The 15,360-nt window shown below is 37.3% G+C and overlaps 1 protein-coding gene across 8 annotated transcripts in view; it reads left to right on the top strand.

The window, feature by feature from the left end:
* ptprk (protein tyrosine phosphatase receptor type K) overlaps positions 1 to 15,360 on the top strand; it is a 612,998-nt gene that overhangs the window by 553,454 nt on the left and 44,184 nt on the right. For 5 of the 8 annotated variants that reach the window (XM_069886983.1, XM_069886980.1, XM_069886981.1 and 2 more), the window contains 4 exons: positions 8,308 to 8,395; positions 9,438 to 9,514; positions 9,669 to 9,686; positions 13,127 to 13,163. In XM_069886983.1, the coding sequence (XP_069743084.1) occupies positions 8,308 to 8,395; positions 9,438 to 9,514; positions 9,669 to 9,686; positions 13,127 to 13,163 (220 nt within the window). The remainder of the gene's footprint in view (positions 1 to 8,307; positions 8,396 to 9,437; positions 9,515 to 9,668; positions 9,687 to 13,126; positions 13,164 to 15,360) is intronic. The other 3 variants (XM_069886984.1, XM_069886982.1, XM_069886979.1) reach the window with 1 other exon arrangement.

Here is a 15,360-nt window from a genome sequence, read left to right as displayed (position 1 = left end):
CCATGATTGTAGCCGATGCAGTTGGTCGGGTTACTTTGATGATCTCAGACCATTTGGAGAATGCATCCACTACGATTAAGTATTATACCTCATTAATTGGTCCTGCATAGTTAATATGAAGACGATTCCATGGCCCACTTGGTTGAGGCCAGGAATATCAATTAGTTTTAACAGAGAATTACGCAGCCAAGGCACATCAGTACATGCCCGTGTCGGTTGTTCAATCTGGTCATCCATCAAAGGCCAATAAACATAGCTTCATGCAAGTGCTTTCCCTCGATTCATTCCAGGATGTCCACTGCAAAACTGTTTGAGGATTGTAGATTGCAGAACTTTAGGAATCACAGCAAACAAAAGACGGACATTAGTGATTGCCAACGATTCTCATCTTTTGAAGAATGGCTGGATTTCCATTCGTGAACAGGTTTTTGGCCACCCCAAACAATGATAACTCATTATATCTTATAGGAGGACATCTTTGCTTGTTGTTTGTCTGCCTCCTTCTGCTGTGACCTGCAGTGAGTTAGTAACATCTTTGAATAACTGGCTGACCTCTGCCTCGATAGAGAGTTCTGCGACAAGAATATCTTCCTGCTCACTAATGAGTTGTGACAATGCATCAGCTTGTGGTCAGCAGGTATTTAATTTCGAAGTCATAATCAGGTAGCATGATTGCCCATCTTTGAAGACAGTTTGCTGTTTAAATTGGAATACTTTTCTTTGAACCAAATACTGCAAGGAGCAGCTTGTGATCTGTCAGAAGAGTGAATTGCCATCCATAGAGCATTTATGGAATTTCTTCGGCACAAAAATGATTACTAGAGCCTCCTGTTCAATTTGTTCTGCTGCTGTTAGAGAACATGCTGCGTGTACTATAGCCTTTTGATTCCTATTTGGGAATATGTGAGAAATGACAGCACCCACCCCAGATTGTGATGCATCTGATGCTATGACAATTTCCAAGTTTAGATCGTAGCGCTTCAAAAAAAGTTTGAGTTTAGCATGGACTTAACTCGATTGAACGACTCTCGACATTTTGATGTCTATTTCTATTTGCTACCCATAAATGAACTGTAGTGACTGATAAGTAAAATTAATATAATCCATTTAAATCATTTGTGCAAATAAAAGCAATTAAAGTAAAATATAAAAAAAAAGAAAACACAAGTTTATTAAGCCATATACCAAATAAGAACATTACCCATCCATTAACAAAAAAGAACTAAACTTAACCTAATCAAAGCAAAACGAAAAAAAAACTTCAGAAATAGAAAAGCTTCAGACACCAATTAATACTTCATATGAGACTTACAGTTGAAGGAGACTCATTCAAGACTCTACAAGCCTCTTCCACCGATTTTGGAAATTCCTTGTGACCATCATCAAACGTAATCCAAAGAAGAGCTGGATATAACAAAGCGTTCTTATTTCTTACATATGTTCTTAATTGATGTACTGATGATGGTTGTCAACCAAATATAACATGTAATGAACAGAGTAAAACTCTTAAATGTCTCATTTGAAGGTGCAGATCTAATGAACGAACATGGTTACAAATAATTTAGCAAGACAAATTTTCATGTATAAATTTGATTGTTATTTTCATCAGGAAGGTTGGTTTTCATGCAATATTCAGAAGTGGACAAATTCTTTGGGAATGGAATAATTGTGCATTTTGTTTTCTGTAGAGGACAGGTGACATCCATATAAACCAAGCCACTGGTTTCTAATTTACAAGATGCAAGGTTTTTGCATATGTTAGTATGGATGACCATCAGAATTCTTCAAGCAACTAATATACTGTTCACTACAAAATATTGTGGTTTTACTGACTAGGATTCCTAAAGAAATATAATATTTCTGAGCAGTTTTCTGTTTACATGTACTAGCGGAATGACAGTCACCAATCGCACAGGTTTCTCACGCAGCATGGCGTGAACTGACCAGTCACTTAGATATAATTGATAATCCAAATGATCTAGTAGGGTTTGGAAAACGTAGGTTTTGCCACATATGTTACATAATTAATTCTTCATGCAGGATTATTTATTGCAGAGAGTTTATGAAGCATTGGTAAACTTAGGCATTTACTTATTTATTAGCAAATCCTTGCTTCCGTGAGGACAAATAATATGTTGCCCATTCCGATCACTCCTGTCATTATTTGAGGTGAATATTCCAGCCAAGTGGATGGTTTTCATTGAAAAGAATGATTTCATTTCTCACAAGAATGAGAAATCGCACATCTGGCTTAATTTGCAGTCTCGGCACTTTGGTGATTACTGGTAGAGGGCAGCACTTATCCCATTGAGGAGAAGCTTGAAATGTGTTGCATTGGCATCAGTAGAAAGATTGTAAGGCAGTTGCCGCACTCAGTGGATGATCTACTCCTTTAGGCCTTGAAGTTGAAATTTTCTTCAAAGGTATTCTAATTTTAATATTTGGCTCTTACGCATCTAGCAATTCATATGCCGTTAAATGCTGCTGAGAGGTTGTTGGATATGGTGGCACAGTGCTTTCTGGAATAATAATACAGGTTCTTGGACTAGCAATCAGACATTATCCATTCTATGCAACCCAAACAACTGGAGATTTAAGTTCAGTTATTTTTAAAACATCTAGAAGAAGAATAATCTACTCTCAGTATGGCTGATGTTTAAATCACTGGATTGTAAAATCCCACTTTGTTTATTAATATCCTTCATGGATTGAACTCTGTTACTCTACCTATTTTTTGGGGTCTAAGTGTGAATCCATGACCCCAACTCTTAATCTCTGCAAAGGTCGAGCAAACCATTTACTTTCCAAACAGCTTTACCCAACAAATATGAGATTGTGATAGAGTTGACCCACCACCCCGAGTTGCCACCTGTGATCTCTCTTGTTCTCACTCACTTGGCCCTGAGGCTCAGGCAATATATGTTCAACTATTAAATATGTAAAGGATTTTATTAGTTTATAAACGTGTCTAGCATTGAAAATCTACTAAAATTGATTTTTAAATACAAATTACTATATTAATTAAATCCACAAATAATTAAAAGCATTGACCTGATGTAAAATGAAGTCAAAGATTACTTAAGTAAAAATACAATGCTGGAGAAACTCAGCCGGTCAAGTAGTGTTCTTTCTCTTCTCTTTGGCTTGGCTTCGCGGACGAAGATTTATGGAGGGGGTAAAAAGTCCACGTCAGCTGCAGGCTCGTTTGTGGCTGACCAGTCCGATGCGGGACAGGCAGACACGATTGCAGCGGTTGCAAGGGAAAATTGGTTGGTTGGGGTTGGGTGTTGGGTTTTTCCTCCTTTGCCTTTTGTCAGTGAGGTGGGCTCTGCGGTCTTCTTCAAAGGAGGCTGCTGCCCGCCAAACTGTGAGGCGCCAAGATGCACGGTTTGAGGCGTTATCAGCCCACTGGCGGTGGTCAATGTGGCAGGCACCAAGAGATTTCTTTAGGCAGTCCTTGTACCTTTTCTTTGGTGCACCTCTGTCACGGTGGCCAGTGGAGAGCTCGCCATATAATACGATCTTGGGAAGGCGATGGTCCTCCATTCTGGAGACGTGACCCATCCAGCGCAGCTGGATCTTCAGCAGCGTGGACTCGATGCTGTCGACCTCTGCCATCTCGAGTACCTCGACGTTAGGGGTGTGAGCGCTCCAATGGATGTTGAGGATGGAGCGGAGACAACGCTGGTGGAAGCGTTCTAGGAGCCGTAGGTGGTGCCGGTAGAGGACCCATGATTCGGAGCCGAACAGGAGTGTGGGTATGACAACGGCTCTGTATACGCTTATCTTTGTGAGGTTTTTCAGTTGGTTGTTTTTCCAGACTCTTTTGTGTAGTCTTCCAAAGGCGCTATTTGCCTTGGCGAGTCTGTTGTCTATCTCATTGTCGATCCTTGCATCTGATGAAATGGTGCAGCCGAGATAGGTAAACTGGTTGACCGTTTTGAGTTTTGTGTGCCCGATGGAGATGTGGGGGGGCTGGTAGTCATGGTGGGGAGCTGGCTGATGGAGGACCTCAGTTTTCTTCAGGCTGACTTCCAGGCCAAACATTTTGGCAGTTTCCGCAAAGCAGGACGTCAAGCGCTGAAGAGCTGGCTCTGAATGGGCAACTAAAGCGGCATCATCTGCAAAGAGTAGTTCACGGACAAGTTTCTCTTGTGTCTTGGTGTGAGCTTGCAGGCGCCTCAGATTGAAGAGACTGCCATCCGTGCGGTACCGGATGTAAACAGCGTCTTCATTGTTGGGGTCTTTCATGGCTTGGTTCAGCATCATGCTGAAGAAGATTGAAAAGAGGGTTGGTGCGAGAACACAGCCTTGCTTCACGCCATTGTTAATGGAGAAGGGTTCAGAGAGCTCATTGCTGTATCTGACCCGACCTTGTTGGTTTTCGTGCAGTTGGATAATCATGTTGAGGAACTTTGGGGGACATCCGATGCGCTCTAGTATTTGCCAAAGCCCTTTCCTGCTCACGGTGTCGAAGGCTTTGGTGAGGTCAACAAAGGTGATGTAGAGTCCTTTGTTTTGTTCTCTACACTTTTCTTGGAGCTGTCTGAGGGCAAAGACCATGTCAGTGGTTCCTCTGTTAGCGCGAAAGCCGCACTGTGATTCTGGGAGAATATTCTCAGCGACACTAGGTATTATTCTATTTAGTAGAATCCTAGTACATAATCAACATTTCAGACTTGACACCTTCATCAAGGTATCATAATCATAAAAGATTACTTACTTCCCTTCATCCCCTTATTGACCACCCTGAAAACCTTTTTCAATCAGTGGGGTCTGTAATCCTATGTCAGGCCTGACCTACACAAGATTGGACTGGAAAACCCAAAGCAAAATGCTGGGAATTCCACCATAACTTGACTCTCACTGGTTTTCACATGAAACCATTGGTTACTCAGTCTGAAACTGCGAGTGAATCTATCCCAGTGAGCATTCAACTGACTGGACCAATGAAGGTCCACCAAGATGCAGAATTCAAATTGCACCAACCACAATTCAAGTCCAAGTTTAATGTCATTTGACTGTACATGTACAACCAGGAAAAGCCATAGTTCTCTGGACCACGGTACACACACAAACACAACATATAATAATTCACCTCAATACCTAGAGAGATAACATAAAATAAATATTTTGGAATAATTTGCTCAGTTATGCTTCTCTTCATTAACCTCACAGCCTGCAGGAAGAAATTATTTTCCAGTCTGGCAGTCCTGATTTTGATGCTCCTATGTCTCCTTCCTGATAGATCACCTTTGTAAAGTTGGCTCTCAAAATTCTGAATTAGAAATGCTATCCCATAAACAAGTCAACCATCACAATTACTTTTTTGTACTGTTATGGATGCAGAGGACCCCAAAACCCAGCAACAAATGAAATTCACCAAGACAAATGGTTACTTAAACAAAAGTTGCATTTAATTTTCTTTAAACATAAAAACAGGATCAAACTTTAACTTATTACTATTAACTTAACTAACCTAACTTAACCCCCCCTTCTAATTCTAAGTGCACATGTATGTAATATGTATGTAAGTTCAGAAAAGTTCTTTGATTCACAATCTTATCTCACTTCCCACTCCTCAAAGTTCACCGGTATCAGGCAATTCTTATACTGTACACAGAATTTAACATTTATGAATTTTCATCAAGCTCTGCTGCTTAAAGGTAATTGGTTATCACTCAGGAAGGTTGTTGTTGGTTTCAGAGAGAGAATTGTTGCTCGTTGGACACAAACTGATTCCCTCTAATCAGTAACTTCAGTTTCTTGCCAAAGAAACTTGCCCAACATGGGTTTTTCAAATGATAACCTCTTCTTTCAGGTCACCACTGAGTTCCTCTTGTTTCCCTTATTTTCAGGTGAAACACTCTAGCCAGCCATTTCCTCTTGTAAGGACTTTAAGGGTTTTGAACAGGCTGAACTCACAACTCACAACCCATCTTCAAAATGGGGTTTTCAAGAAGCTTCCAAAAGCCACTGCTGAAGTCAGATCTCTCTCTCTCTACTTGAAAAACCAGAACTGTTTGAAAGATCTTATCAGCACTTGAGCCTGGACTCCTCCATTTGCACCTACTTTTGAAAATTCCTTTCAAAGTGCTTCCATTGTCTTTTGCAAAGCCACTGGTGCCAGCATGACTGGCTTCAGCCAAACTCTTTCATTTTAAATGAGATGTGATGTGTTATTCTGTTTGTGGTGACCTACACTAACACCCCCCCCCCCACCACCATCCATCTCCTTTAAAGACACATTAATATAAATATAATATTTAACCTGGCACAGTTCTCACAGGATCTTGCTGTGGATTGTGCATGGTCCCTCAGTCACAATCCTGGAGCTTGTGGCACAATGGTGCACATTATAAGCAGAGAAATTGACTCTGACTCCATAAATCTCATGGCTTTAGGTCAAACACAGACACAGAAACCTCCTGCTGTTTACCATGGGCATCATATCTTAACTTCACAGGTCACCTTGTTTTAATCTTGGTGAATCTCTCTCACTACCTCTTACTGCAAACCTTCGAAAACAATAATTTTATGACTCAGCAATTAATGCAAATTTTACCATTGCATGGATTTACTTAAATTTAAAAAAAACTGACAAAAGGCTACAAATGACTAATGAAGAATTTTAGATTGGTGCAGCACATTGATCTGAAAGCTATTGATGGATTGAACTGAACAGTAGATGAGAGGTATAGAATCAGTCATGGTGTTGAGTGGCATTTTTAAATGAAAGGACTGATGCATGCAGGGAAATCTAAATTCCCCATACTGAATTTAATTTCATCCAGATCCAAACATGTTGGATAGGTTAAGGCTTTCAAGAGTTTTTTTTTAATCTGCATGAAACATTAAATTACATAAAACAAATCCAGTGAACAGATATGAAAGGTTCATGAGAGCATTGATTAATCCATTGAGGCCTTCCCATAAAATTTTGTTGGAAGTGATTACCTGGACTTCAACTCTGAATGATCCCCTCCTCCGCCATACTGTTTTCATCAGGATCAAAGAGAATTTGGTAGATTTCATGTAACTGTGATTAAGGTGGCACAGTTAGCACAATGTTAATATAGTGCCAACAACCCAGGTTCAAATCTACCACTGTGGTAAAAGAGTTTGTACATTCTTCCCATGCTTGCGTGGATTTCCTCTGGTTTCTCCCACATTCCAAAGAAGTATAGGATTGGTAGGTTAATTGGTCACATGGATGTAATTGGGCAGTGAGGACTCTTGGGCCATCTCTCAATTACAAATGTAAAATATGAAGTATGTGATCAATTATGAAGATTTCTTGCATTTAAACTGTTTGGATAAGAAAAATTATGTTTGGCTACAGATAATTTGATGAATAAATGTAACAGAGATCATGTTAAATGATTGTGTTGGAGGTAGTGATTGCATCCCAAGGCCAGGCTTCTTTAGATTAATATTTATGAAGCATGGTATTGACACAGTGTAACAGAAAAGGATCCTGCATGATTAGTGTGCAATAAAATATCACATGGATGAACAAATGAAGTCTTGTGGGCATTGCAGTTGTGCTGTAGATACATCTAGGATGCTTTGTTTTTCAGTGTCATGAAAAAATCTGGATTTCAAAAAGATTTCAGATATTGAGAACAATTGTAATGCCTGATAATTTAACACGTCGTTAAAGGCATTCAGCTTCATCCTATCAAAATAAAATGCATACAATTCTATTCTTTAAAACTTGTAACAATTTTCATATTTTTGTCACTTCAAAATTAAATGGTGAAAAGGGAAGAAAGTTTGCCGAATATGTTGGACTTTATTTTTTAAAAAAATCTGCATCTTTAATATACATTGATATTGGGCTGAGCCATAGTGAACAAAATTGTTCTGCATGCTAAAACATTGCAGTGTGCACTTCCTGGATCTTGCAATGTTCTTAAACCATCAACAACCATTGGGGATTATACTTCAATTTCAATGCATTGTGTGATCAGATTGTCATTTTAATCATTGTGTGATACATGCAAGGTAGAAAAATGACAGCCTTTATATCAGTAATACAAAATAGACGTTTAGTAGATGGAGATGGTAGCCTCATGCTCAACATTTAAGTGTGATGTCTATAATAGTTAAAAATGTCCTTGTTCATATTTTGTATCAAGAGCATTCAGCAGGTGAAAATGATAAAACTTGCTCTTTGCACTATTATATGATATTATTATCAATTTAGAAGACAGATTGTCAATTAGCTAGGCTCACAAGATTTGGAAACTTGGACTTGAAATTTTATAAAGCACAAATCATTCCAGTTAAACTGTTCTTTTGCAGAGTTTCTTTGAAGGTCAATCAGCATCTTGGGACATTGCCAAGAAAGATCAGAACCGAACAAAAAATCGCTACGGAAATATTATAGCCTGTAAGTTGATCTGCAAATGGCTCTGGTTTATTATTTAAATTATTTTTACTGTATTTCTGTGTGTTAATTAGAAGCATTTATTTTAACCTGAATTTGATCGTTTATTCAAGAAAGGGAAAATTATCAGACTTGTAACCGAAGTTTTATTTTTTTATTCATTCTTTGTTTTAATTGTTTGCATTCCCTTTAATAATGCACTTAAGCAGTCTCTTAGGCAGATCTAACTGCTCCAAAAAATCCAGCCATATCTGGCAATTCACTTGAATTATTTACTCATAAAACTGGTTGAGCAGGATTTGGCATTGCCATACACATGCAAATATCCATAATTATTTAAGATTACAATGAACAAGCACAATGTTTCACATGATTGGGAGAGTAGAGTTTGGTGTAAACACATACAGTCTGTGATGCTTTTCTTTCAAGAAGAAGCAGTGCTTAAGGTTGGAAAATCAACGATGTCGGAACCAAGTCAGATTACATTCCCTTTCACTTACAGCTTGGTACTCGAAACATTCAAGGATTCTCCTTTCTGAACAGAGATAAAATACAAAACCACCTGTCAAAGTATTAGACTACGTTAAATAATTATGTAAATTTATTTGAATGGATCTAAACTTCTAACCTGACCCACAAGTGAGAGATCTGCACCACAGAGCAACACAGCACAAAATAACTGCTAATTTTGTAACATTTTCTCATTGATAGTATTACTGAACTGTAATTATCTCAAATTATCCTCTGTAATTTCCCACATATAAGCCACAATTCAAATGTAAGCTTTTAACATGGACGGAATATTCAATGGAATGTTTCCAGTGTGTTATTCAGCTCTTTCCTTGTTGTATGATTTCAGCTGTATATTTTGAAGCTGTCAGGGAAAATGGAAGATGTCAATGAACTTAATAGTTTTTGCCACTAGTTGCTCATTGAGATTGCTTTTGTTTTTTTAGTATTTTTCAATCTTCTCATTTTATTCAGTTCCTGAAAGAAATTGTGTTGCATTGATAAACTTCTTAAATTCTGAAATCTGTTCTTACAGATGACCATTCCAGAGTAATTTTACAGTCTCTTGAGGATGATTCAACATCAGATTATATTAATGCAAATTATATTGATGTAAGTTGCATTTTTTTTTTGCAATTTGATCCTGCAGTTTTTTTTCTGTTTTCTAATTACAACTCTTACAATTTACACCTTGTATTTTAAATTTACTGGCACTCACTGATACTGTTGTGCTTTCTTTCACATCTGGCTTTGGTTTGGGCTGTAGATATGGCTGTACAGGGATGTAAGTATCACTGAAAAGGCTGGATTTTTTTTATTTTAATACTTTTTCTAAATATATCAATGTTACTAAAACAAGCAGTACTTGCTGCAGATAGCAGAGCTAACCCTTCTGATCCACTTCATAAAAAAGAAAATTGATTTTCATTTATCCTCACATAATCTCATGAATAATGCCATTTGTTGAAGCAAAGATAAACATTGCACTTGCTGAATTACATAAATTAGTTCAATATTCCAGTTTATCAAATAATGGGAAAAAATCGTCTCTGAAGTACATCACATTGAAATAAGCTCTGTAATTACTTTATTATTGGATACTTTGACATTTTAAGCATCATCTGGTTTAGTTATTAAAATAGGGTTGAGGGCTGATGTTGCAAAATGTTGGAACTTGGAATTGTATTTCTTAAAGTGCCGTGGCCAAAGGCACACATTATGAAGAGATCGAAGTGGTGAACTCGTGCATGTAAATTAGTTATCATTACATGGTTTCTATCTGCTCTGCCTGGAACTTTGTTCTAATGCACGTGTTCTGGATGAATAAAGGAACTGTTTTCAGGTCTACAGTGAATTTGTAAAAATCATTTATTAAAATAATGCTTATCGTGTAAATTTAAATGACTATACAGCTTCATGGTGCTTGTGGTTATGAATTTAAATTAAAATCTGCATATGACTGAGATACTAGTTTATCTGAGCTGGATTCCGGAAGTCCATTAAAATGTACGTGTGTGTATATGCACCTTTGTTTAACACTGCCTTGAAGACAAATTTAAAAATGTTCGATTAAATAGTTTGGTGGGGGAAGAAGCCTTCTTTCACTTTTTAATCAAAATAAATATCCCATACATTTGCATTTACCAATATATGGATCTGTGATATTTCATACATTATCAATATGGTACTTGGATAACATATTGAATGAAATTGAAGACATCACTTTCATTGGAACTATAACTTTTCCAGAACCAATGAGGATTACAATTGTGAATAACTACTGAATGGGATGGGCAGCGCAGCATTCTGTGATTTCAGTGCATAACCTTCAATAGGTCTTGTATCATTAAGATTGGCAGTGTCTTCTATGAATCAAGTCATTTTTTTTTTAAACTGAATTTTAGTCAAATATTTAAGGGCTTACTTTTCGCTCTGCTTAAAAGTACTTGATCATTTTTATACAAATCTTATTTTACCCATTAAAAATGCACTCATTTTCTTAATAACACAATTGAACCTGAAAATATCATAATGATAAAATTTAATTTTAAAAAATCATTTTCATAAATCTCATTGGGAATTAACGTTAACATTTTCAAAATTTATTAAATTTACTTCTGAACCAAGATAGTCATGTCTTCAATCAGCTGATTCTTTTTAGTATTATTTTGTAATCACGCCTTCTTATTTTCTTCCTCTGCAAACTTGGGTGCAAAATCTCATTAGCATTTAATTGATCACTAACCATTGAATTTAGAATGTCTCAATTCATAACTTTGAACAAATGGCAATGTGCATTTTTAAAAGTGTCACTTTTTGAAGGCAGATCAGGGGTTCAACCCCTACCTACCAAAGCTAGAGCTGGAATCTTGCTGAATACACTGCTGACTTCACATACACTTTCATTTCCATAAGGAAGGAAAGGCAAGACAAAAGCTGTGTCGATGGTCTCTCCTCACCATCATACTGTAAATGAATCACATTGGTGGGCCTGAACCAGCCCAGCCCTTTGTTAAGAAAATCCTCTGGTCGGTCATAAAGCCTTGACCCAGGTTTGCTGTCTCTCAAAGCTTTCAATGTTTATTCATGCTGTTCAAAAATATTAGGGCATTATTTTTTTTTAAATTACAGTCGGATAAAAAGACAAGTATTTGAAAACATTATTTCAACAAATTTTAAAACATTTAACTTCTTTCTTGCAACCTTAGAACATAGAACAGTGCAGTACAAGCCCTTCAGCACATGTATTTGTGCTGAACATGCTATCAATCTAACTAAAATTCTCATGTCCTCTAGTGCCTCCTTTCAAATGAATGGGCTCACTGATTTTACACTGACTATGAAGCACTCTTGTTCTTTCTGTCTTTAATTTCACATTTCCTGTTCCTTTCATTCTTTCTCTCCTTTGCCATTTCTTTCTCCTTAGCTCTTTTGCCTCTATTACCCTTTTACTCTCTCCATCTACCCATCATATTTTCTCTCCACTCTTCCCTTCCTTCACTTCGCCTCTCCACTCTTCCTCTCTCCTTCATTTTTGTTTTCTTCTCTCCTTTTCTCTTGCTTTCTATTTTTCTCTTTATTTTTTTCTCTCCCCCTCTCCTTCTTTATCTACCTCTATTCCTCTCTCTCTTTGTCTCCCTCTCTCCACTCTTTCACTCTCTCTTTCTCTCCCTTTCTCTTTCTCTCCTTCCCTCTTTCTTTCTCTCTCTTTCTCTTTCTCCCTCTTCAAAGAAATCTGGCTTGGTTCATGTAATGGTGTGACTGTCTTTGGCAGATGCAAAGTTGGGGGAGGTTTTATCCTGTCAAAGCTAGCAAGACTATTAATATTTTTTTAAACTACCAACCTGGAATGTTCACTGAAACCTTTTTGTATAAACCATTTTTAAGTATTGCTAATATATAGATGTGTAAAATATTGAATGTGACAAATGTTAAAAGTATAAACTTCATTAAAAGTCAATGAAAACATTTTAAATTAATAAAAACATGAATTCATTTGAAAACTGGATTAAGACTTGCACAATCTGAAATCTCCCCCTCCTTTTTTTGACTGTGAATTAACATTACAGATTTAAATTTGTCACAAAGCCAAAACTGCTTCATGGCAATGCTAAAGTGCTGTAAAAATGCACCATTACAGTTCACTGTAGTTTATTATTTACAAGTATTCTTATATACATTAGTTATATCAGTTTTAGTGGTAATGTTCTTCACCAAATTATTTTTATATTTTAATAACTTATTTTTGGCATTACCATTTTCATGTAGATTCACATGTGAATTTTGTTCTAATTGATGTGTTTCAATTATCATCTCTGCTGTCTGTGATAAGTCTCAATTTATGATTCTCGTGACATTATCCCTAAATGCCATTCAGCTTCAGGTCGTTCAGTGCTGGTAACTATGAGAAACCTCAACTGAAACTTACCTACTCGGTGTCTTGCAGCAATGACAATCAATTTCCTTTTGTTTCCATTGTTTTTCCTCAAAATAATTATCTTTACAAATGTTTCTAATTATGGTTTTTAATTGGATTTAACTTTTACATCGGCTGGTGAAAATTGATGATATTCACTTCAGCTGAATGGCCTTTATCTTAATGGTACTGAATGGGCAAATCACTATTTGTTGATGTTTTCAGTTTTCCAAATAGGATTGGTGGAAACCAGACCAATCCTTTCTTCAGATGATGTGAATGTATGAAATTTTTTAAATCACTTACAGGGGTATCACAGGCCAAGTCATTATATAGCTACTCAAGGTAAGAATCTTACATTAAATAGTGTATAACTTATGTGCAGTTGAGATTCCAAAACTACTTGTATAATTTACATTCTTACAACATAAAGTCGTTTCAGTGATCTAATGTCTTAAGTTATTTTATGGAACTGTTTAAAAGTCTTTTTTTCTCTCGTTAGTCTTGAATTTAAACCGTAATTGGATAACTTTGCTTGGCAAAGTAAAATTACTGACATTCGTCAAGTGATTACATAATGACTGCATTTGTTTTTTGCGTAATACTCCGCAGACATCTTAAAATTATACAAAAACTATGATAACATGAAATTTCAGAAAGGTAAGGGGAAAGAAAATGGCAACAGGTCAAAGAGCAAAATATTAATCATTGAATAATTGCAGTATCAATGGTGGCCTTTCAGAATGTTGAGATCCTGCTAGCTATTCAAGAATGTTACTGTCACTTCTATTCTCTCACTTCTCCAAACCTGTCATCTTTTGTTCAAAGTTTAATCCACTTCTCTTTGAAGGCAGTCATTGAATTTGTTGGCATTTTTTTTTAATGCAGTGAATGATTACTCTCAGGATGGAAAATCTCCTCATCTTTTTCTTGGCTACTTTTGCCAATCACTTTAAAACATTATCTGTCTGCCGATTTTGACTGTTAATTCTCCCTCTCTAGATCTTGTATAAGTTTGCACACCTCTGTTTTTGTCTTTCCACTACCCACTCTAGCACAGCATTCCAGATTCCACTCACCATCTGGGTGAAAAAGTTCTCTCCCCGATCCTTCCCCTTGCTCTGAACCTACAGCATTTCCTTTCATTATTGATATCTCTGATGAAGAAATGTTTCTAGCTATCTCAGAATCACAATCAAAATTTACTGTCATGACATTTGTTGTTTGGTGGCAGCTTTACAGTGCAAATATTGCCATAAATTATATTTCAAAAAATAAATATAATAGTGCAAGAAAGTAGGAGGAAATGAGGCAGTGTCTGTGGTTCATAGTCCATTCAGAAATCTGATGTGCCACTGAGTGCTTGTCTTCAGGCTCCTGTCCCACTTTCCTGATGGTAGCAAAATGAAGAGGGCATGCCCTGGGTTGTGGGGTCCTTGAGGATAGAGCTGCTTTATTAAGACACCACCTCTTGTAGATGGAGTGAAGACTGGTGCTCGTGATGTCACTGGCCAAGTTCACAACTCTAGTTTTTTTCGTGTCCTTTGCATTGGCATATCAGGCAATGATGCAACCAGCCGGAATGCTTTCCATGGTACACCTGTAGAAATTTTTGAGTCTCCTTGTGAAGAGTGACCAGAACTACACACAATATTCCAGTTGTGGCCTCACCATTGGTTTATAAAGCTACAGTGTACCATTAGCTCTTACGTTCCAAATCCTAGCTAATGAGGGCTAGTTGCCCGCCCATTTGCTGCCTTCACTAGCTTAACAATCTGCACTGATACCTTCAGGGCTACTTGGAATTATATACCAAGGTTCCAATGAGATTGGGTAATCCAAGGTCGGCATAGTCATAATGGACTAAAGGGCATGTTTCTGTGCTTAATTACACTGGACGACAAAGAATTTTCTTCCTGAACACTTTTGGGTGTATTTTATGGATTTTGGGTGCAATGCCTTTACAGCACCAGCAATTGGGACTGAACCTGGGTTCAAATCTCGTGCTGTCTGTAAGGAGTTTGAATGTTCTCCCTGTGTCTGCGTGGGTTTTCCCCAGGGGCTATGGTTTCCTCCTACCATTCGAAATGTACCAGAGGTGTAGATTAATAGGGCATAAATTGGCTGGAACGGACTCATGAGCTGAAATGGCCTGTTACCGTGCTGTATGTCTAAGTTTAAATTTAAATAACTTTTAATAAAATTTGGAATGTGCACTTAGTCACATGTAAATTGTTTGAGTGCAAGTTTAAAACTGGATCACAAGTACAAATAAAGGAAAAATAAAGTGTCTTTGTCCCAAACACTATACTTTATGCTCCATTCCCCTTACCAAGAGCACCAGCAAGCCTTCACACAAGGGCATTTGTTCTACTCTAGCCCTGTTTTTTAACCTTTCACTTTAAAAGATTTATACACACTCAGACCCATGTTCCTTTGTTCCTGCACCTACTTTATTTGCTATGCGGCACAGTTAGTGTAGCGGTTAGCCCAGTGCCTTTACAGTGCCAGTGATCAGGACCAGACCAGGGTTTGAATCTCC

Source organism: Narcine bancroftii, chromosome 6, assembly GCF_036971445.1.
Source record: "Narcine bancroftii isolate sNarBan1 chromosome 6, sNarBan1.hap1, whole genome shotgun sequence".
Lineage (NCBI taxonomy): Eukaryota > Metazoa > Chordata > Chondrichthyes > Torpediniformes > Narcinidae > Narcine > Narcine bancroftii.
Note: the sequence above shows the minus strand (reverse complement) of the source record. Positions and strands in the feature narration are given on the sequence as shown.